The 21948-nt window shown below is 41.1% G+C and overlaps 3 protein-coding genes across 3 annotated transcripts; 2 read left to right on the forward strand and 1 right to left on the reverse strand.

Annotated features, from left to right (window-relative positions):
* Window positions 1–937: 937 nt before the first annotated feature.
* LOC119424896 (dnaJ homolog subfamily B member 5) lies at window positions 938–3600 on the forward strand. Its single transcript, XM_037692408.1, has 4 exons — window positions 938–1200; window positions 1638–1896; window positions 2138–2688; window positions 3367–3600. Exons 1-4 carry the CDS (start codon window positions 1093–1095, stop codon window positions 3598–3600), a joined length of 1152 nt encoding a protein of 383 aa, XP_037548336.1. The 5' UTR covers window positions 938–1092.
* A 3505-nt stretch (window positions 3601–7105) lies between these two features.
* Window positions 7106–10068, forward strand: hwa (huluwa). Its single transcript, XM_037691985.1, has 3 exons — window positions 7106–7138; window positions 8598–8774; window positions 9886–10068. The coding sequence occupies exons 1-3, from the start codon at window positions 7106–7108 to the stop codon at window positions 10066–10068; spliced, it is 393 nt and encodes a 130-aa protein (XP_037547913.1).
* A 1450-nt stretch (window positions 10069–11518) lies between these two features.
* LOC119424764 (ATP synthase subunit alpha, mitochondrial) lies at window positions 11519–18461 on the reverse strand. Its single transcript, XM_037692266.1, has 11 exons — window positions 18331–18461; window positions 15481–15556; window positions 14131–14300; window positions 13757–13930; window positions 13408–13574; window positions 12791–13091; window positions 12455–12679; window positions 12274–12381; window positions 12050–12194; window positions 11819–11969; window positions 11519–11746 (listed from the first exon to the last, which is right to left on the reverse strand). The coding sequence occupies exons 1-11, from the start codon at window positions 18388–18390 to the stop codon at window positions 11668–11670; spliced, it is 1656 nt and encodes a 551-aa protein (XP_037548194.1). The 5' UTR covers window positions 18391–18461; the 3' UTR covers window positions 11519–11667.
* Window positions 18462–21948: the final 3487 nt, after the last annotated feature.

The raw sequence follows: 21948 nt of genomic DNA on the forward strand, positions 1-21948 counted from the left end.
GTGTTAGCAAAGTGTATCATGAACCAGTGGACAGATTTTAATGATATTTTCAGAAAATGATCAGCTGCACATCTAAAATTGTTTGACTGTTTGGAGTCAACTCCATTCAAGATGGCTGCCACATGTAACTGAATTCACAAAACACAAAAATCACTATAGTTTAGGCAATTTTGCAGCTTTCGAGCAGCGATTCTGTGTGGTACAAGCATGCCCACCTCAGACTCAAAATGAAAGTTTGCATTAGATGCATGTTCAAAAATTTACAATTAGCAGTTGAAATCAACTCTGTCTGTCTGTTAGCAAAATATCTCACAAACAAGTGGACGTATTTTAATGGAACTCTCAGAAAATAATAACTGCATGCACATCCACAACTGATCAACTTCTGGAGTCAGATCAATTCAAGATGCCCATCACAACCAGCTGATATTAAAAGCAGAAAAAATGGCTACAGCTCAATCTACGTTGCAGACAGTGAGCTACAACTTGGTGAGGTAGTAGCTGAGAGTCATCCTCAACTGATACTCCATGCACTGACAGATTACAATAGATAAAGTTGCTTTACTGTCCGTCAATGAATGTAAGGCTTTTCGTTTCTTAAGAATCTGCTGCAGGCTCTGCAAACACTCGATTATGTTTTATTCTTGCATAAGTGACCCAAAAATCCCATCTAAAATAGGAAAGGGACAGATGGGTTTGGAGCACAAAGTGAGGACATAATGTCCATCTCTGTCTGGAGTTTGTCTCTGCAGACTTTGTTCTTCAGTCTGGACTCGGTGTTCTGCGTCGTGACTGTCTGCTCTGCTCTGCCTGCAAGAACTCCGGAAGCAAGTCTCGAGATGGAGATGGAGGCTGCAACATCCGCGCGATCGTCACCGGCATCCCCCTGCCGCGCGCGAGGAAAGGGGGCGGTCCCCGGGAAAGCTCGAGCGTGGCGCTGCGTGGGCCGGCCGAGCGCGCGGCTCGTCAAAAGGAGCTGCGGCGGGCGAGTATTTAACAGAGCGCCGGCGAGCTCACAGGCACAACGGAGCTACACGAGCAGTTTTAGTTTCAGCACCACAGCGAGCGGACAGCGACAACCTTAAAACAACCATGGTTCTCATCTGGACGCAGTTCGGTGTGAAGCAGAAAAACGGCAATGTCAAGTGCAAGGTGCGGGTTATGCACAGAGGAGACAGCTCGGGCTCTTCATCATCAGCTGTAAGTACTTTTTATATCCAAAAAAATGTCTAAAACTCATCATCCTTCTCTGCTGGGTGATTCATTTAGAGATAAAACGTATTTAATTATGTTGCTGAACTTCTACTATACCGGCATCTGATTCATTCACATGCCAGAGATGCTGATTCTCCTCCAGCCAATCGCTGCAGAGAATCTCGGTCGTTGGGTGAAGGCTGTTGCCTCTCACATCTTCACATGGTTTTAGCCCCATCCCTCACTTGTGTGGAGCATCAGCCTATAAAATCCCAGCATCCGCACAGTAGCACAGACATAAGGGTGTTCTCGCTGTTGTTGAGGGGAGTTTCTTCATACTGGAAGAAAACACCATTACAAGGGGTTAACAGTTTCATTATCATCTAAAAGTAGTTTGTCTATAATATATTTGAGGTGTTCATGTATGTGTGTCTGTTCTGTAGGAGAGCACTAAGTCCGAGCAGGACATGCCCTGCCCGTCCATCAAGCCAGCGGGCAAAGATTTCTACAAAGTCCTCGGTGTCGCCCCCGAATCCAATGAGGACGAAATCAAGAAGGCTTACAGGAAGATGGCACTCAAGTTCCACCCGGACAAGAACAGTGACGCGGACGCAGAAGACAAGTTCAAGGAGATCGCCGAGGCCTACGAGATCCTGACCGACCCCAAAAAGAGAAGCATCTACGATCAGTTTGGAGAGGAAGGTGAGCCAAGTGGGAGATTGAAACTGGCTGGGGGGGGGGGGGGGGGGGGGGGTGGGTTGTTTAGTTTTAATTAACTTCCATCCGGCTTGTTTACTTGAAAGCTACAGAAGTGGGAGGTTCATGACTCAAACTCTTTATTTACCCAGCACATGTGCAACATGAGAGTTTTATCTTAGTAAAGCTTTCAGTTTGACAAACAAAAGAGAGAAAAACCTCATCTTCGCTGTTCTTTCTGTTTAAGGTCTTAAAAGTGGAATCTCAACAAGCCAAAGCAACCTCTTCCGCAACAACTTCCCCAGTGACCCCCACTCCACATTTTCCTCCTTCTTCCACAACTCTGATCACTTCGACATCTTCTTCGGAAGCGACGGCGACAACGAAGACGACCTGTTCAACCCCTTCAGGAAGTTCACCTTCAGCAACCTGGGCGGGTTCGCCGGCTACGAGGCCGGTATGCGGAAAGGCCAGCATGGGCAGCAAGCTGACGCTGTGGCGCACGACTTGCCCGTGACCCTGGATGACGTGATGCAGGGCTGCACGAAGCAAGTGAAGATCACCCGCAGTCGCCTCAACCCCGACGGCCGCAGCCTGAGGTCCGAAGAGAAGGTGCTGAACGTGGTGGTGAAGAAAGGCTGGAAAGCAGGAACCAGGATCACCTTCCCCAGGGAGGGAGACGAGACGCCCAGCGGCAGCCCCGCAGACATCACCTTCATCCTCAGGGATGAAGACCACCCAAACTACAAGAGAGACGGCTCCAACATCGTATACGTCGCCCAGATCACCCTTAAAGAAGTGAGTATTCACTCAGGGTCCAAGTAAATGAACGATAGGAGCATTGTTCTATAAATAGAATCACCCAAATTAAAGTCTTTTACTGTAACACAGAACATGGTGTTCCTTCTGGGGCATTTCAGCCTCACACACAAGTAGGTGACAGTCCCCCACAAACAGAACAGCGGCAGTCTGCCAACACCTCCGTTACCTCAGCAGCCCCTGCAGAGCGAGAGAGAAAAAAGGAGCTAAATTTAGCCCTCGCTGCTGACTGCGCCCACGAATTGCACTTCACCCTCAACCAATGCACTTGCTGCAGACTCCTCCGCCTCAACTAGCCTTTTTTTTTTTTTTTGCTGGCTCTGTCTCAGCCTCTCACTTCCACCAACCAACCCACGCACAGATATTAGCAGGGTAGCAGTCACAGGGACTGACATTTCAAATAGCTCCTCCGTCGTCCTTTGGCTCCCCATCAGTCACTGAAACACTTGACTCCCACACACAGTCAGAAAATAGAGCAGTGATTGGAACATCTGTAGCGCCGTTGCATAACTCAGTCCTTTCACAAGAACACATATTCATCAGTTATGCAACTGTGCATTTTTAGATTCTGTTATGCTCCTTTTTTTTCCCAGTCATACCAGGACATAAACGACAGATCTGCAGGACTAACCTCGTCTGTTCTCCTCTTGTCTCCAGGCACTCTGCGGCTGTACAGTTAATGTCCCAACACTTGACAACCGGATGATGCCTTTGCCGTGCAACGACGTCATCAAGCCTGGCGCCATCCGGCGGCTGAGGGGCGAGGGCCTGCCTTTGCCCAAGAACCCGTCCCAACGAGGCGACTTGGTGGTGGAGTTCCAGGTGCTCTTCCCCGACAGGATCCCGCCGCAGTCTCGTGAGATCATCAAGCACAGCCTGGGCCAGTGCTAGACAGACACGGCTTCACCGTGTGTCTTCATTATCGATTCCTAACCACATCTTTGCCTTTGGTGCTGCTATCACAACCAATCACAACCTCTGTGTTTGGAAATGGCAAGTGGTGCACAGTGGGAGGTCAAACGGGGTGACTTTCTGCAGGAGTTGGCACAAAGCACATCTCTGACTTTAGAAGGGTGCAGAACTAGCACATGATGTCTTTACAATCAGAGGTAGCCTTCTCTTGACTGAAAAAAGTTAGCTGCACTGCTACACTTGCAAACTGGTGGCAGGATATCCATGTGCCAGTTAAGTCTGTATAGACTTTCTTAAACCTGAACAGTAGATAGAAATGAGAAAGCAAAACAACTATATCTTCTACTTTGTCTTCTTTATATGATGATAGTTATATGGTGCTCATATGACTGAACTTTTGCATTGATTTATTACAATAGCATAATGTACTTGTGTGCAAAGGTCTACTTTGTGTGCAAACATAAAAAAGTTGTCTCTAAAAGAGATTCAATTGTCAAATGTTCTATTGAATTTTTAGAAACGTTTGTACATATTCTGCAATAATACAGCTGCTCATGTATTACTACCATGTTCTAAAGCATGAAAAAATAAAGAACAAAAATGCCACTGCTTTTTTCTACTCGCCTTTGTTGCTATTACGTATATATATGTGTGTGTGTATATATATATATGTATGTATGTATACCGGTATATGGATAATAATGGACAATAACATGATGGATATGACATTTCTATAGGATTTAGCAACAGATATGATAAACAGTCCTCTAGACACTTTCATTAAGAACACATTCAAGATATTGCGATATACTGTATGCATCTAATGTGTACCTGATTCCATATTTAAGGCCATTTATACAGACACTAGAGGATACAAAAGTTGGGAAATACAGATTACCAGTTGTTTCAGAACTTCATGTGCAGGAAATAACTGCTTTAAATCTGGAAGCGAGTGACATAAACATTGTCTTTTCAGGCCTTTTAATAACTGCAGCTGTTTAATTAGTCACCCACTTCCAAAAGGTGAAGGTGGACAGTTATGTTTGTTACCATGTCTGTCTATTTGTCCCTGTCTGTTAACAAAATATCTCGTGAATCATCGGACGTATTTTAATAAAACTTGCAGGAAGTAATTTCCGCATTTTTCGGCGTATGAGTCGCTCCGGAGTATAAGTAGCATCAGTCAAAAAAAGCATCATGAAGTGGAAAAAAAACATATATAAGGTGCATCGGCGTACAAGTCGCATTTATTATGCGTTCATTTAATGGTGAAAACAGCTTCATTTTGCCTTGGCGGCGCAGCATCATCCATCGACGCCGGAGCCGCAAATCTCTCCAGCGTTCCTCCACCTGCACCAACTGAGTGAAGCGAGCACACACGGGAGGACTCGCTGTTGCAGTTCTTCAAAATTTAACAAGATTAACACTTAGAAACAATTACTTGTTTGCTCGACATTATAGCAAAGGTGTTTCTCAGTTTAACTTTTCCTTAATAAATGCACTTTAATAGTCAAAACAGCTTCATTTCGCCTGTGGCACCATCCATCCATGCATCGTGGCCGGAACTGCGAGCCCTCCAGCGTTCCTCCGCCTGCACCAGCTGAGTAAAACGAGTGGACACAGGAGGACTCGCTGATGCAGTTCTTCGAAATTTAAAGCGTCAGTCAAAAATTGCATTATGAATGTGGAAGAAAAAAACGTGTATAATTCGCTTCGGCGTTTAAATCGCAGGACTGACAAATCTAAGCAAAAAAACTGTGACTTATACACCAGAAAATACGGTACTTAATGCACATTTACAACAGATTTAACTTGGCTGATTTGGCTGTCACAGTCACCTGACCTTAAACTAACACAGAAATGGCTATAAATTCACACATTTCAAAGATATTGAGCTACATTTTGGAGCATGCAGTCATACAATATAGAGGCAGAATACATACTTTAAAATGTATTTAGTCCTTGTCAACATTTACACACACTTCAGTTGAAAGCAATACATTTTGTACACATATTATTGCTACAATGCATGTATTTTAAAGTATAGAAGATTTGTTTGAAGATTTGTTTTTGGATCGTTCATGTTTTGGATTAGGTTTATTGCAGAAGAAGTTTCTTTCTGACGTTAAGTTTGCAGAAATTATACTCTTCTTCTGTCTTCTGTGGACACCCAGACATTTTTATGAGTCATCAAGTGTCTTTCGACAACCCTAAATGCTTCTACCATCTCCATTAAATCTTATTTTAACCTCAGTTTGGCCTTTTGTTCATTGCGCTGACAGCTCAGTAAACCACATTCTGTGGGTCTGCAGCTACGTCTTCCAAACACAAATGTCACATTTTTAATCATGCCAGCCTTTTTTTGCATAATTAACAGATGAAAAAACTCTAATGGACCAGCCCACACCTGTCTTCAAAGCCAACTGTCCAGTTACATAATTTCACCTTTAAAAAAGGGACTGTTGCATAATGAAATGTTGTTTTCCACAATTCCTTCATTAGCGTTAACTGTTGGAAATTATTAGATAACGATGAGTATTTTTCTCTTTTAGCTCAAACTCATTTTATAAGATTAAACGTTTAAAGATTTAACACATAAAGGAAAATTTTGTTTGATTGATTATTTCTTGTACCAATGCTTTTTTCAAATAAATACTATCCTATTAGAATGCCTCTTTATTTTCTATTAAATGCTGCCACTTCTGTTTATTAGTTGTATGTTGTGTGGAAAACTTGACAAATTTCTCTTCTTCTTCTTCTTCTTTTGACTTTTCCCTCTTCAGGGGTCGCCACAGCAAGTCATCCCCCTCTATTTCACTCTGTCCTCTGCATCCTCTGTCCTCACTCCAACTACCTCCATGTCCTCTCTAACTGCATCCATATATCTACTCTTTGTCTTTTTCCTGGCAGCTGCATTTCTAACATCCTTCTACCAGTATACCCACTGTCCCTCCTCTTAACATGTCCAGAACATCTCAGTCTGGTCTCTCTAACTTTATCTCCCAGTTGTTCAACCTGCGCTGTACCTCTGATGATCTCATTCCTAATCTTATCCATCCTTGTCACTCCTAAGGAGAACCTCAACATCTTTGTTTCTGCCACTTCCCTTCCACTTGGTCTCTTGGGCACATGGAACATCTACCATTCTTCTCTGCATCATGAAAGCCAGCTCTCTACCTTTGCCTGAACTTGACAAATGTATCTGCCAATGATAAACAGCTCATTCTGTTGCCTCTTAATTGTTGGTGTTTGTTGGTTCGGATGACTGAAGTCTGAGAAAACAAGGCATATTTGGCAATTTAACAATTAATTTGGTCAACAAAAAGGGGCCTCAGTTGCATGTGGAAGAACCATACACAGCCACAATAGCTTGGCAGCTCCTCCTCAAGTTGATCACCATATCTATCACATGCTGTTGTATGGCATCTAGTTCTTCGAGCAGCACTTGAAGTAAGTTTGCCATTGTTGTTGTGTTGGTCACAACATGCCCAAGCTGATCCCACGGGTGTTTAATGGGGTCAGAACTGCCGGAAGTCCATTTCATCCATCCAACCATTTTCTTTACACACTTTTTCCTTTTCGAGTCACAAGGGAGGTGGTGCTGATCAGTCATTTGATTGTCAGCACCTGGAATACCAGAAGCTCATAACAAGAATCAAAAGTAGAAGAAGGTGTTAGGCAGAATATTTGGCAGGTTTTTCATATCCGCAACGCACAAAATGCCTTTTCCAAACAAAAATGGTCCCATTTAAGAGGAAACTAACAGGCCCTTCAACTATAAGATATATTTCCGTTTAGCATTGCTACATCCAGCAACTAAACACACATTTTCTTACTTTTTATGGTGCGTTTGCTGTGATGGACAGCTGAAATCTGTCCAAATGTACTGTAAATGAGCCAAATCCTACACTGACTGAAGAAGACTCAAGAAAGTTCTTAAAGGCTTTTGTTCAAATATTGAGTCTCTATGAAAAACGGCAGCTATTTTCAGCCTGTGCCTTCTGTATTTTTGCAGATTAAAATTTAACAAAAGCATTTTAATCATTTTTACAGTATTGTTTATTTGCACTCAAAGCATTGAGAACGTCACTGCTCAACTTCAAGTAGAGTGGAAGAGGTGATTATCTGAGCCCCGGATTATGTTATAAGTTTGTTCACTTACAAAGAATTGAGAAGGCTCAATTTATTATTTTATTTTTTTAATAGACTGAATATGAACTAAAATTTCAAACATAAGTATATTATATAAAAGTTTAAAATGACCTTCATGTGATTGAGGGACATGAGGATTCGATCTCCTGAAGTCTACTCACAGACTAGTAAAGTCCCCACATATCAGTCAATGCATTTCTTCAAGGAAGGCTAGGGCATTGATTGATTGATTGATTGATTGATTGATTGATTGATTGATTGATTGCCACATGGGCGCAAAACCCATCTTTGGGAGACAGAATTCTCGCTGGGTTGTATGGTTTAAAATACTTTCAAAATACATTTTTTCCAATGTTTTACAAATCAGTTTCAGCCTCTTTTGTAAAGCTATTTTGATCTGGAGTTCAAGCTGACGGCTTGTCTTCTTCCATTAAATTTAAACAAACATAAAAATTAGAGACTGTTCATTTCAATGCAAGAGGCAAAGTTACAGAATCAGCTGGGAATCAAATAATTTCCTCTTTTATGGAAGTCAGGAGCTTATTGCTGCCATCTAGTGGTCAAAAGTTGCTATGACAAGACAACGATGCATCAAAATCCATGTGGTTGTGTAAATTCACAACTTGTAATTGTTACTGTAATGACATTATTTGTCTGTAATGAAAGCCAACTATATGTGTTCGGAAACTACATGTATGAGAAGCTGCACAGTTTCTAAACCAGTCCTCTCTGACTGGGACTTCAACCCACCAGTGCCAGAGAGACAACCTGAGCATACGATCAGCATTCCTCTAAATAGAGATGTGCTCTTTGACCTGTTTCAGGATGCAAGGACAGCCTGTGTGTCTCTGTCCCATCCAGTTACCTCCTCCAGAGCCTCATCACCCAGAGACAGGGTCGGGGTGAACCCCAGGTTCAGGCTGCTGAGGCCAGATGGTGCAACAGGTTTGGGGTCTCTTAGAGCACCGAGCATCATCCAGGCCACTTCCCCGGGATTCCAAGTCAGCCTCATGGACAGAAACTGGAAGTGGGTTTCATCAAAGAGGAGCCTGATATTCACTTTTAGAAACCCTAGGAAGCACAAGTAAACCTGCATTCTGACAGTGACGTGTTTCTTTAGAGGAATTAGGAGCAAACGTCAGCGACAGTGTATTATTTTCACTCATCATGATCAATAACTCTCCTGTGGGAACGTTCTGCAATGTCCTTCTGCTCACGTTGGGATGTGTGATATTAACGGTCCCATGTACTCACTCGTACTGTGACCAGTCAGTAAGGAACAGGAAGTACTAGTACATTGATATGATAGAGTTGATAAACGTGTCTCAAGCAGAGTCCTTGCCTCAGATTCACTCCTTCGTGTCTGCAGCAGACCCTTGGATGACAGCTCAGACATGGAGGAGAGGGGCTGAGGGCTGGACAGTGAGATTATTCTATAAAACATGTCCGGTCCAGAGTTAGAGCAGGTCGGGGTTTCACATGGATGACAGCACTGATAACAGTGTAATCTTGTAATTGCATGTTCTGTGACGATGCTGGACTGCTCTCCAAAGCTTTGAAAATAAATCTGATGAACTACACCTTGGTCTGTTCAGGGAATCTCCTTTTTACCACGACACAAAAATATAAGATTGGGCTTGGTTGTTGAGAGTTTTGCATAATTTTAAATTCTGCTCCAAATTTGACAAAGAGCCAAAGGATATACAGTACACAATCTGAACAACTGGATTGTTTTTTATTATTTGGAGTATGTACTGAATTATCAGGTTTAATTTGCCATAATTTCTGCCAAAGCTGAACGTTCCCCTTCACTTAATAATTAGCTGCAATTACCGTTATTTTAATAAGAGATATTCTGTTTGCAGAAACACTGGAGTCCAGAGTATCTGAGAAGTTGCTATTATTTCTAATCTTTAAGGGATCTACATATATGCCATGTCAGTTTGAGTGTGGGTGGAATCCTCCATTAAATGTCAATATAAATAAATTAAAAAAAATTAAAATAAAAAAGAACACCACATTTAGACTTTAGATCCATTTTTAAAAAAGATCACATCAGGAAAAATTATATTAAAATCCGACTTTGTTTTTATTTTTTGGGGATAAATTCAGAAATGTGGGCGTGGTCTTCCAGGCGTCTCCCTGCGGATCCTCTCAGCAGACAGTCTGTCCAACAGTATGCTGTCCTCAGCTCTGGAGTGGGATTACTACGACCCAAGTTATGTAAACCAGAACAATATACCCAAAAACAACCATCGAAGACCTGGGATGAATGTAAAGCAGAACCGGGTGTAATACAGTAGTCCCTCGCTACTTCGAGATTCGTTTATCACAGACTCACTCTATCGCGGTTTTTCAACGCAATACTGGACATGACACACAACTGGCTGATTGATGGATGAGCCACTCGATAGGCATGGATTGTTTATTTAAAATAAATTATTTTAAAATTATTTAGCACCTCCTGCACATTTGTGCAGCCCATACTGCAAACTTCCTCCTGCAGCTGATCAGCTGTTCACCGTGCAGAGCGGAGAAGTGGGCGTGGCCAAGAGCGCTTGCAGGTGGCAAAGAGCAGACGAGGCAGGGAGCTGAAATCATGACATTCTGTGCTTTTATAGAGCGTTTAGAAACATTGTTTAGAATATTGTTAAGAGTGTGGGAAAGGTTTTAAACACTTTCATATAAATATTAAAATAAACTACTATTCCTACTTCACGGTTTTTCACTTATCACAGGGCTTCAGGGTATGGATCCCCGTGATAAATGAGGGACTACTGTACGTGGTTTTAATAGTATTTATCAAGTGTATACATCAGGACTATTCAACTAAATTGCTCAGGGGGGCACAGTTACTGAAAGCCAAGAGCTCAGGGGCCAGACATCCAACATTGTCAATACGTAAGTTTGTTTTATGGTTTAAAATCTAGTTTTATTTAAAATGAACCCATTGGTGAGCTGAACAGTTCATCTGTGGGCCTGATTTGGCCCCTGAGCCACCACTTGAATAGCCCTGTTATACACGTTTTACTTTAAGGACTGTTTTTATTAACATCACAAGTCATCACTCTGAGCACAAGATTTTTTTTTCACGTTGTAAACAGCACTCTGATCCCGTTAATATTGAATATTTATTTTGCATCTTTAACTTGAGAATTTGCTGTGCACCATTCATTCATGTTTTTAGTCAGTTTTGTTACGAATATTTCTGCAGCTGGTTTTATATTTCACAACTCGTCTCTTCATTAAAAAAAAAAAAAAAAACTTCTTCCACAGTTTGAAATATTATGATTCACCCAGTATTTTAATAAAGTGCTTATTGAATAAACGGCAGCAATTTGAATTTGGCTTCTCCAGCTTGTTGCACTTCTGTCCACTGCATTAGTCTTAACAGAGTAATGCATTAACTTTTAATCTTAAAACTTTTTTTTTTTAATCAAGACACACCCATGATGATCCAGTTAACCTGAATACATTTTACGCAATATATTTTTTAAAATACTGAAGTACTGGCATGTATCATCAGATATAACTATAACTATTGACTATTTCAACAGTAATTAATTAAAAATTACACTTTTATCTTCCATCACTAACCAGCAGATGGCACTGCAGATTAGATGTGTAAATTTGAGTGGCTAATTGTAAGTTAGCTGTAATCAGTAAACTGAATAAAAACACCAATAAAATTTATAGAAACACCTAATTCCTAACATGATTAACAGTGCTGCAAGCAAAAAGGTCATTTAGTTGAAACACTTTTATTCTCAGTTAGGAGATATCTGTACATTAAAGATCAAGTGCCTCTTTATATTGTTTTCCAATTTCATAGACCGTATGACTGATGCCACACATTGCAAACAAACACTACAATTAAATGAAAAAAGTACAACTTCACTCAAAGCTGGAGAGGAAATTCAGCACAATCTGCTTCAGCTTAGCATCGGACGCTTCAGAGATTTTACCGTCGGCCCTGCAAACGAGAGAAAATCGGTTACAAGAAAGCTTCGTGCTCAAAAATAGTTTCTTAAAGATTTCAACCTACTTAATAGTTGTGAGCAGTTCTTGTTGCTGGCTCAGAATGTGCTGCAGGAACGCCTTCTCAAACTTTGTGATCTTGCTTGGCTCCATTTTGTCCAAATGTCCCCTCACACCAGCATAAATGACTGCTACCTGCTCTTCAATAGCCATCGGAGCTGAGAGATTAAAGAAGGCAATGTGAGAAAAACAGAACCCTGATCTAAAGTCCATGTAGAAATAAGCAGTTAACACTCACAGTACTGTCCCTGTTTAAGGAGCTCTGTCAGGCGAACCCCACGGTTCAGCAGCTGCTGAGTGGCAGCGTCCAAATCTGAACCAAACTGAGCGAAGGCAGCCACCTCACGGTACTGGGCCAACTCTAGCTTCATAGTACCAGCCACCTGACGACGGGGAGTAATGAGTAAGTTCACATGGAAGATTCTCAGTGAGACAAACTGGAAGAAGACCAAAAGGACTAACCTGCTTCATGGCCCTGGTCTGAGCAGCAGATCCGACTCGTGACACAGACAGACCCACGTTGATGGCAGGACGAATACCTTTGTAGAACAGCTCGGTCTCCAAGAAGATCTGCGTGGAAACGTAGCATTAAAAGAATAGCGTGCGGCTGATCCTAGCAGAATGAAACAAGTCAGATGCTCGCCTGTCCGTCTGTGATGGAGATGACGTTAGTTGGAATGTAGGCAGACACGTCACCAGCCTGTGTCTCGATAACAGGAAGGGCTGTGAGGGAGCCACCACCAAAGTTGTCGTTCATCTTAGCAGCTCTCTCCAGCAGACGGGAATGCAAGTAGAAGACATCTCCTGGGTAAGCCTCGCGACCAGGAGGACGACGGAGCAGCAGGGACATCTGGCGGTAGGCGACAGCCTGCAGAGAGGTAGCAAGAACAGTTAACATGATTTAACCACAAGCAACTTTCTCAAATTTACTAGCAGCATCTGGATTTATCCCCGTCAGAACATAAGATGTGAAGCTCACCTGCTTGGAGAGATCGTCATAGATGATGAGGGCGTGCTTGCCATTGTCTCGGAAGTACTCCCCCATGGAGCAGCCGGAGTAGGGAGCCAGGTACTGCAGCGGAGCAGCATCAGAGGCAGTGGCAGACACTACAATGGTGTACTTCATGGCATCAGCATCAGTCAGCCTCTTCACCAGCTGAGCCACGGTGGATCTCTTCTGGCCGATGGCGACGTAGATGCAGTAGAGCTTCTTCTTCTCGTCAGTTCCATCATTGAAACGTTTCTGGTTGATGATGGTGTCGATGGCAATTGCAGTTTTGCTGCAACAAAAATGTAAAGTCTTCATGTGATCCTTTAGCTTTTATGTTGGAGATAATAGTCGTGTCTAAGTTTATTCCCTTTTTAAATTAAAAATGATCCAACACGCAAGTACTTTAAACTGAAGTAACAAAACATGTAAGATTTGTTTATCTTTACTGTGCACGTTGTATTTGAAACCGTTGAATAAGATGGCAGTACCTACAGTAAAACAGCTCAGTATGAATGCACTGCGACGACAGCGTTTCAAAAGTGCTGGATCACAACATCTGCAAGCTACCATGTGCTTAAATATTCACTTTGAGCAGCCCCCATTACCCAGTCTGCCGGTCTCCAATGATGAGCTCACGCTGTCCACGACCAATAGGCACCAAGCTGTCCACAGCTTTGATGCCAGTCTGCATTGGCTCCCTCACAGAGATGCGGGGGATGATACCAGGGGCCTTCAGACCTACACGCCTGCGGGTCTTGGAGCCAAGAGGACCCTTTGAACAGGAGGAAGCATAAGACCAAACCAGAAGAGTGTTGGTTACTGTTAATAAACTAATACAAAATAAGCAGAAATACAGCCTCTCTTTGATTCAATGCGTCGTCATAATTATAAGAATATGGGCTTGTTACAAATTTTATAATATAACTTCTAGGGACAATGAATGAACATGAGTACCTTTCCATCAATGGCATTTCCCAGAGCATCCACAACTCTGCCCAGGAGCTCTTCACCGACAGGCACGTCGACGATGGCACCAGTTCTTTTGACGATGTCTCCCTCTTTGATCAGCTTGTCATTACCAAACACCACAACACCAACATTGTCAGGCTCCAAGTTCAGCGACATACCCTGAACAAGAAAGTAATAATTATGCCAAGTAAATATGCAGCGATAAAAGCTCTGAACCCATTTCTGGGCACTACACACCACAAAACCTAACCTAAACAGCTGAGAATTGACTCTACTCAGTTATAAATCACCTTTTGAAATATGCCCTAGACTTTTGTTGATTTAGCAAACATTAACGCAACCTCCTTAGTAAAGTTTACCTTCAACCCAGAGGAGAACTCCACCATCTCTTCAGCCTGCACATTCCTCAGACCATATACTCTAGCAATACCATCACCAATGGACAAGACACGACCAGTCTCCTCCAAATCAGCACTGGTATCAGCTCCCAAGATCTTCTCCTCCAGAATGGATGACACTTCAGCGGTGCCTTTAAAGAATTAAAACAGGGCAAGAATTAGGGCTGGGCAATATATCGAATATACTCGATGTATTGTGAGTTTTTCAATTTACGATTGTTAAAACAGCTCCATCGCAACCATCGAGTATTATTAGATTTGAAAATCTGATTCTTTTTCTTCCGTATGCGCTAACTGCACGCAGCCCCTCCTTCTCCCTCTCTGAATGCAAACACAGCCCCTCACCCCGCACTCCCACCGCTTCCTGCTTCTCCAGGTGGGCAGGAGTTTAGCAGATGTAAACACTGGAGCAGCTTAGATGCTGAGCAAAAAGAAAAACTATGACTGTTATTTGGAGATGGTTTGGATTTCAATTGTCAGACGTGCAGCAGAAAAAAGATTTCTGTAGACAACGCCAAAAACAAGTCCCGACAAAAGGTCAGCACTACGAAACTTTTTCACCATTTAAAAACAGCTCTATAAGTGGAGGATGAAACGAGTGAGAACTGCAGCTCCGACTGACTTCAGCCTCCTTCCCTGACAAACCACGGGTCAAAACTCACTTAGCCGTGTTGTGCCTTATGAGAGGAACAGAGGTAGCGCGACATTAATAAAGCAGCAGCTTTTATCGCTAAAGACACGGTCCCAGTCTCAACTGTGGAACAAGACAGCTAAAGTTAGCCATCTTGTTAGCCGCTAAGGACCGCGTCTTTAGCGATATGATAATCCACTGCTTTATTAATGTCGCACTACTTGGCACCGTAAGACTTTAAAATCTGTAGTTCTTTTTCTGCCCATGTGCGCCGCCAACTTCACACGGCCTCTCCTCCCTCACTGAACACAAACAGCCCCTCACTGCTGCTTCACACACGCGTACTAACGTCGTGAAGGTGGCGCAGCTGAAGAGATTATTTAATAAATGTAAATAGTTTATTTTGTAGTCACAACTGTTTGTTAATAAATGTGCCTGTATGACAATTGGGACAAAGCTTTGACTCAGAAATATATTTTTGTAATTACTTTATGAAAAGAAAAATGTTTCGATATATATCGCGATTTATCTTAAAAATATTGAGATATTAATTTTGGTCCATATCGCCCAGCTCTAGCATGAATCTGTAATTACCAGTATACTCTTCTTGCATCTTAAGAACCCTACTGAAAATGTGTATATTTCCTATATATGTAGGAGAAGTTTCCTGAAACACTGACCCGTTTTCTGGAACTGCAGACGAGTGGTGTGCAGATTCTTGACTCCTACACATGAAGCAGCAACATTTTTGGAAACCTTTGCCACAGAAAGAAAATATATTGGAATAAGATTAATGTACAGAAACAATAAAAAAAACTAGCAGTTTATTAACTTGATCAAGAATCAGAATAAGCTTTATTAACATAGTACCGAAATACAGTGAATTATTTGTACAGTCGTCCGAAAGAATACAAATTGAATAAATAATTTGGCACAAATGCATTATAATACACAAGAATCAAGTTAGTTCTATGTTTCCTCCAATAAACTCATAAAATTACACTTGTGATGGGAAACAAATTTCATAATCTTTTACAAGGCTCAAGGTAGTGCTTTAATTAAAAATGCACATTATGTTGTATTATCAGCCTATGTATTTACAATGCAAATGAGCAATGATTGTTTTCTTATATGATGTGTAGCTTTTTTCACACTTTTTAAATATTGCTACATGTAAATTTATCATAGACAAACAAAGTGGATAGATGTAAATCTAGTACTAAACTTAATGAATGAGAGAAAATGCCTTCATGTCTTATGCTGTTGCAGCCATTTGGTAGTAATTCTAATTAAGACAAGGGTTTACTCTTAAGACTGATAAGAATACCAACAATATTTTGTAGTTTTCACCCAAAAAACTATGCAAGAGCATCTGCAAATATTAGCAAGAAGACAGATGCACCTAACCTAACGCTAAATTATTTATTCATTATGTCCTGATGCTGCTCCATAATCCAGGTAGATAAATGTAACAAGGCTGAGTCAGGTCCTCTGGATGGATTCTTCTTTGCTGAAACGTTTTGTCTTTTGTCCAAAAGACTTCTTCAGTCTGAGGAGCTGCAACAAACTCAGGTCTTATAAGCAGCACCTGCTCATAGTGGATCAACCAGTTTGTTGGCGACAGCCACAACTAGTTGTTCACATGTAAAAGGAGGACTATCAGCCTAACGACCGATCATTACGTTTCCAAATATCTGGCGTCTGTACTCATCCCTTTAGTTGGCAGCTCAGAACACCACATACAGAACACCATGGACTTTGTGGATAAGGTGAGGGATGTCATCATGGAGACTGATGAAACAATGGTCTCTTTTGATGTCACATCACTCTTTACATGCATTCCTGTTGATGATGCAGTAGAGGTGGTCAGTTTAAGATTAAAATCAGACACCACTCTGAGCAGCAGGACCACACTTTCCACAGAACAACTGGGTCAACTCTTGAAACTGTGCCTGCAGTCAACCTACTTCACATATGGGGAGCAATATTATAGGCAGAAACATGGGTGTGCTATGGGGTCTCCAGTTTCTCCTATTGTTACCAACCTGTACATGGAGGAGGTAGAAAAGAGAGCCTTGACGTCCTTTTCAGGGACACCACCAAGTCATTGGTTCAGGTATGTTGACGACACCTGGGTTAAAATCAAATCTCAGGAAGTCCAACATTTTACTGACCACATCAACTCTGTGGATAAATACATCAAGTTCACACGAGAAGATGTAAAAAATGGCAGGTTGGCTTTCTTGGACTGTGAGGTCTCAGTCTCTGATAGAGGACATTTGCAAACTGAGGTGTACCGCAAACCCACCCACACAGACCAGTATTTGCAGTTTGACTCCCATCACCCTTTGGAGCACAAGTTAGGAGTCATCAGGACTCTGTATCACAGAGCAGACAGCATCCCCACTAGCTCAGGAGCCAGGCAGAAGGAGAAATCCCACACAAGACAGGCTCTAGAGCAATGTGGATATCCTAACTGGGCCTTCCTGAAAGCAGAGAAGAAACCCAAACAGGACTCCAGTCAGCCAACAGGTGAAAAGGAGGAACCCAGACCCAGACCAGTGGTCATTCCATATGTTGAGGGAGTATCAGAGAAACTGAGACGTTTATTTTCTAAACATAACGTCCCAGTGGCTTTTAAACCCCAAAATACATTACGGCAAAGACTGGTTCATCCCAAAGATCCAGTCCCCCGGCACAAACAGAGTAATGTTGTGTATGCTGTTCAGTGTCAGGAGGGTGATCAGTCTTACATCGGGGAAACTAAACAGCCACTGGCCAAAAGGATGGCCCAGCACAGAAGATCAACATCATCAGGCCAGGACTCTGCGGTCTACACTCATCTCCAGGCCAGCGGTCACTCTTTCAGGGATGAAGATGTTCACATCCTGGACAGAGAGGAACGATGGTTTGAGAGAGGAGTAAAGGAGGCCATCTTTGTGAAAATAAATCGTCCATCATTAAACAGGGGTGGAGGCCTCCGGGTTCAACTGTCCCCCTCTTACAATGCTGTGATTGCTAGTATCACTCAGCCCTCTGTGAATAAACAGCCATCAGTGTGCTAATGATCAGCCTTTAGGGCTGATGGTCCTCCTTTTAAGTGAACAGCTAGTTTTGGCTGTCTCCAGCAAACTGCTTGATCCACTATGAGAAGGCACTGTTTATAAGACAGAGTTTGTTAAATCTCCTCATTCTGAAGAAGTCTTAAAAGAACGTTTCAACAAAGAACCCGTCCGGACCTTACTCAACCTTGTTGATACATTTACTTTTTACTTTAGCACAGAAAGTTACACTGACAGTTCGTCACAGTGCAACGCACTAATTAAAGAGTAAATGTATCATCTAGTTTATGTGAATAACAGTGTAAAACCCGAAATGTCTTCCAACTGAATGTTAACAACAGCGGTGAATGAAGGGCCCGGCGTCCTCCAGTTCAATGACGACGTGCAACGCGCAAACATAGCAGGGTTTGAGAAAAAAAAATGTCGCACTTATTGTCAAAGTAAACCAAACGCGTTAGAGTTGCTTACAAATCCAGCTCGTCGAGGCAGGTTGCGGACAAGAGCCGCTGCGACACGAACTGACAACATGTTTTTATCCTGTAGCTGAGTCCTGCTCCCAGTGCTAAAAGAAGGAAAAAGGATGGCTGACACGGAAGTTACGTCACTGCAAGCCGGAAGTACTTCACAATAGAGGTACGCATTTACTTTTTTGTGTACAGTACTGTAATTCGGCATCTGCTTTTTTATTATTATTATTTATTCATTAATTTATTTTTGGAATGACATTAAGGATTTTTTTTAACCATTAGTGGCATTAAAGTTATAAAATATATAACTTAAAAGTATGCTTTTATTTCGTATTCTCAAGCGGTATGGCACATTTGTATCCATTAATGAGTTGTTAGAAACTACATTAACATTAACCTAATTTATGACTGACATAAAGCTCTGCTTTAGAAAACTGTAAGGAGTAACAAACCTGAAAACTACAACTTGAAATATTTCAAATTAAAAGTTTCATGCCAGTAACTTAAAAATAAACATTATGATCAGTATTAATTTCATAACTTTGTGTATAATTATACTTAACAGAGGAGCACGTTTGCTATATATAACCACTGTAATGTGCAGCCAAAACCACTGTCAGAATTATGTGGAAGAGAACATTTTGCATTTAACAAAAAAGGATTTGAAATGCTCATTGTCTATGGTTTTCTTTAATTTTTGTTGTCCAAATAGGAAGAAAACAAGCTCTGAAAGAAGTCAAAGTCAACACAGCCAATCAAGCTGAAGCTGCAGAATGGAGGTAATTGTTTTGTCATTTTATTTAATTTTTGTTTATGTGTGTTGCAAATGCTGTGTTAGTTTATCTGTAATTTTTGTCTGTTAGTTGTGGTCTGTAGCAAATTAATTTTGCTGTAGAGTCATGTGTCAAACAATGACTTTAAAATGAAATATTCCTATTCAGTATTAATTTAATTCAAGCAAACTCTTGTTTTTTCTGACAGCCCACCAACAATGGGAAGTGGTTGTTATTTACCTTGTTCTGACATCATCTGCAACAGTATCTTCTGCCCAGTTGATACAAAGCCCTGGAAGTCCTTGGATCCAGCAATCTTCATTTGTCTTCAAATGTCTGGACAGTTTGACAAATACAACAGTGACCATAAATTAGATAACAAGAATTTAACAAGATTAACAATTAAAAACAATTATTTGTTTGCTTGAAATTATAGCAAAATTGTGTCTCAGTCTAACTTTTCCTTAATAAATGGTCAAATCAGCTGCATTTCAAAAGCCGATTGGCGGAAGCGCGCAGGGGGATGACTCACTGTGCATTTCTTTGAAATTTAACAAGATAACCACCATAAACAATTACTTGTTTGCTCGACATTATAGTAAAGTTGTGTCTCAGTTTAACTTTTACTTAATAAATGTACTTCAATGGTCAAATCAGCTTCATTTCGCTGGGGCAGTGCAGCGAAATGCAGCTGATTTGACGGTTGCTCCAGTCATGATCTCAGAGCTGGACGAAGTCGGCAGACTGTGGCAAGCCGATTGTGTCATTAATAGGCACTTTTACCTATTGCTTGATACAATGGCATGCCATACAAGTCGAGTGCCATCTAGTGGCTGAAAATGGTAGTGTTCAATATTTTCAATGTCTGAATGAATGAAAACGGTCATATCTCAGCCAAAAATTGGTTTATAAATATGGGAGTGGGAGGAATCATTAACAAGTCGCTTCGGTGTATAAGTCGCAGGGCGTGTAAATTATGCACAAAACTGCGACTTATAGGCCGAAAAATACGGTAAAACTATCTGAGAACTGATGGAGCTGTAAACATTTTGGTCAAACCAATTTTATAAAGCTAATGAGGACAAGTCGCACTCAGAGTATGTGCTGTTAATAACTCTCAGCTACTGTCACATCACATTTTAGCTCTATATCTGTTAAATAGGTTGAGTATGGGCCATTTTTAGGTTTCCCAAGTTTTCTTAGCTGTAATTTGGAAATGAATTGACTTCAAAAAGTTAAATCAGTTGAAGTTGTACATCCAATTATTACTTGCTAAAAGTTTAAATAAAATCCATCCAGTGATTCATGAGGTATTTTGCTAACAGACAATTGACACAATTATAGCTATTTTTGTGATTTCCAATGTAAGCTAGCTGTAGTATTCATCTTGAATCAAGCTGACTCCGCAAGTTATCCAGCTGTTGATGCACATCTAACTATTACTTTCTGCAAATGTTGTTAAAAATGTACTGGTTAAAAACAGACATGTATAAAAATATTATCCTCCTTCCCCCTTTGGCAGCAGACATTTATAATGACATCATTACTGTAATTGCATGTAACAAGTGTATTCCAAACTATGTTTGGGGTTAACATACATCTCCAATACTTTAGACCCCTGATGAATACTTTGCAAAGAAACATCTTTTCAAAAGCAAAAGCTTGTACAGCTTCTGTGGTTTGGATGAAACCAAAAGGGCAAGTTTGTGAGAACTCCTTTTACTGCATGCTAATAATAATTACATAAGATGTTTTAACAGCTGCTGAGATTTGTGTTGTTTTACTCATCAGGTAAAGCAGGAGAAAGACAACCAGACTGAGGTGGAGGCTAGGAAAGAATTCTTCAAGCTCCTTAAGGCCATGCTGATGTGGGACGAGAAAAAGAGGATTACTCTGAGTGAAATCCGCACTCGTACCTTTATTACTATGAAGCACCGCAACGTTGAGAGGGAAATGTTCTGACCCGGAGGACAGAGCCCCTCTCCTTGATGATGCCCCTGCTGTGAGGAAGATCCAAATCTCGTCAAAGAAGACCACAGACAGCCTGGAAACTTCTGACGGGGAGGGAAAACAACAAACTGACTAGGATTTCAATGCAAAACATCAACATTTAATTAATCTGTCAAATCGTTGTGCCGCCATTTATTATACTGTATTAATTGGAGACGGTTTGGGGGTTCGAAAACTATTCTGATCCATTAAAACAGTGGGTTTTTTTTTTTTATTTGAAACAAAGCTATGACAGCATGAGTGAGAGACTATCACAGCACAAAATCTGAGATATGCTTTTAGTAAAGTATTTATTGACATATTTTGCAAAAAGTTGTACAGTAAAAGACTTTGTGAACTGAGCTACATTATTCACTTTTATACTCTGTCTAACATTATTGTTAAGCACCTTTTTCATGGAAATGAAGAAAAATGTAGAATACTTTCTGATGATACTATACTTATTATCTGTCTTCACTTTAGCCAAATGACATCTTGTTTTTGTTTTGTTCATTTGTTGTTTGTATGTTTATCTGTTTTTGTTCTTTATGCATACTCATAATAAACTTGCAAAAACTCACAGTTTCCTATTTTTACTAAATTTAGTGGGGCACATTTAAATATGTAAATGTATTCATATTCTTTAAACACAAAAAATATTATCTTATAAAAGCTATGTTAATGTCATCAGATCAAGGTATTTATTTCAGTACATTTCTCAGTATTTTTTTTTTAACCATCAAAAATTTCTTGCAATCTCTCTCTCAATCAGTAGAGCAGGTTTTGAAAAAGGTATTGCCTAATTTGACCTATAGGGGGCGCACAACTCGAATGAGGAAACCGGAAGTTGCGCAGTA

This window comes from Nematolebias whitei, chromosome 18 (assembly GCF_014905685.2).
Source record: "Nematolebias whitei isolate Nwh7 chromosome 18, NemWhi1, whole genome shotgun sequence".
NCBI lineage: Eukaryota > Metazoa > Chordata > Actinopteri > Cyprinodontiformes > Rivulidae > Nematolebias > Nematolebias whitei.

Excerpts from the sequence above, each read along its gene's own strand:
- LOC119424896 (XM_037692408.1), top strand. The coding sequence starts at position 1,093 with ATGGTTCTCATCTGGACGCAGTTCGGTGTGAAGCAGAAAAACGGCAAT. Across the intron at positions 1,897-2,137 it reads CGATCAGTTTGGAGAGGAAG|GTCTTAAAAGTGGAATCTCA; the intron begins GTGAGCCAAGTG and ends TTTCTGTTTAAG. Across the intron at positions 2,689-3,366 it reads CCCAGATCACCCTTAAAGAA|GCACTCTGCGGCTGTACAGT; the intron begins GTGAGTATTCAC and ends TCTTGTCTCCAG.
- hwa (XM_037691985.1), top strand. The coding sequence starts at position 7,106 with ATGCCCAAGCTGATCCCACGGGTGTTTAATGGG. Across the intron at positions 7,139-8,597 it reads TCCCACGGGTGTTTAATGGG|GATGCAAGGACAGCCTGTGT; the intron begins GTCAGAACTGCC and ends GACCTGTTTCAG. Across the intron at positions 8,775-9,885 it reads CCACTTCCCCGGGATTCCAA|AAATGTGGGCGTGGTCTTCC; the intron begins GTCAGCCTCATG and ends GGATAAATTCAG.
- LOC119424764 (XM_037692266.1), bottom strand. The coding sequence starts at position 18,390 with ATGTTGTCAGTTCGTGTCGCAGCGGCTCTTGTCCGCAACCTGCCTCGA. Across the intron at positions 12,382-12,454 it reads TCTCCATCACAGACGGACAG|ATCTTCTTGGAGACCGAGCT; the intron begins GCGAGCATCTGA and ends GTTTCCACGCAG. Across the intron at positions 12,195-12,273 it reads AGACCAGGGCCATGAAGCAG|GTGGCTGGTACTATGAAGCT; the intron begins GTTAGTCCTTTT and ends CCCCGTCGTCAG.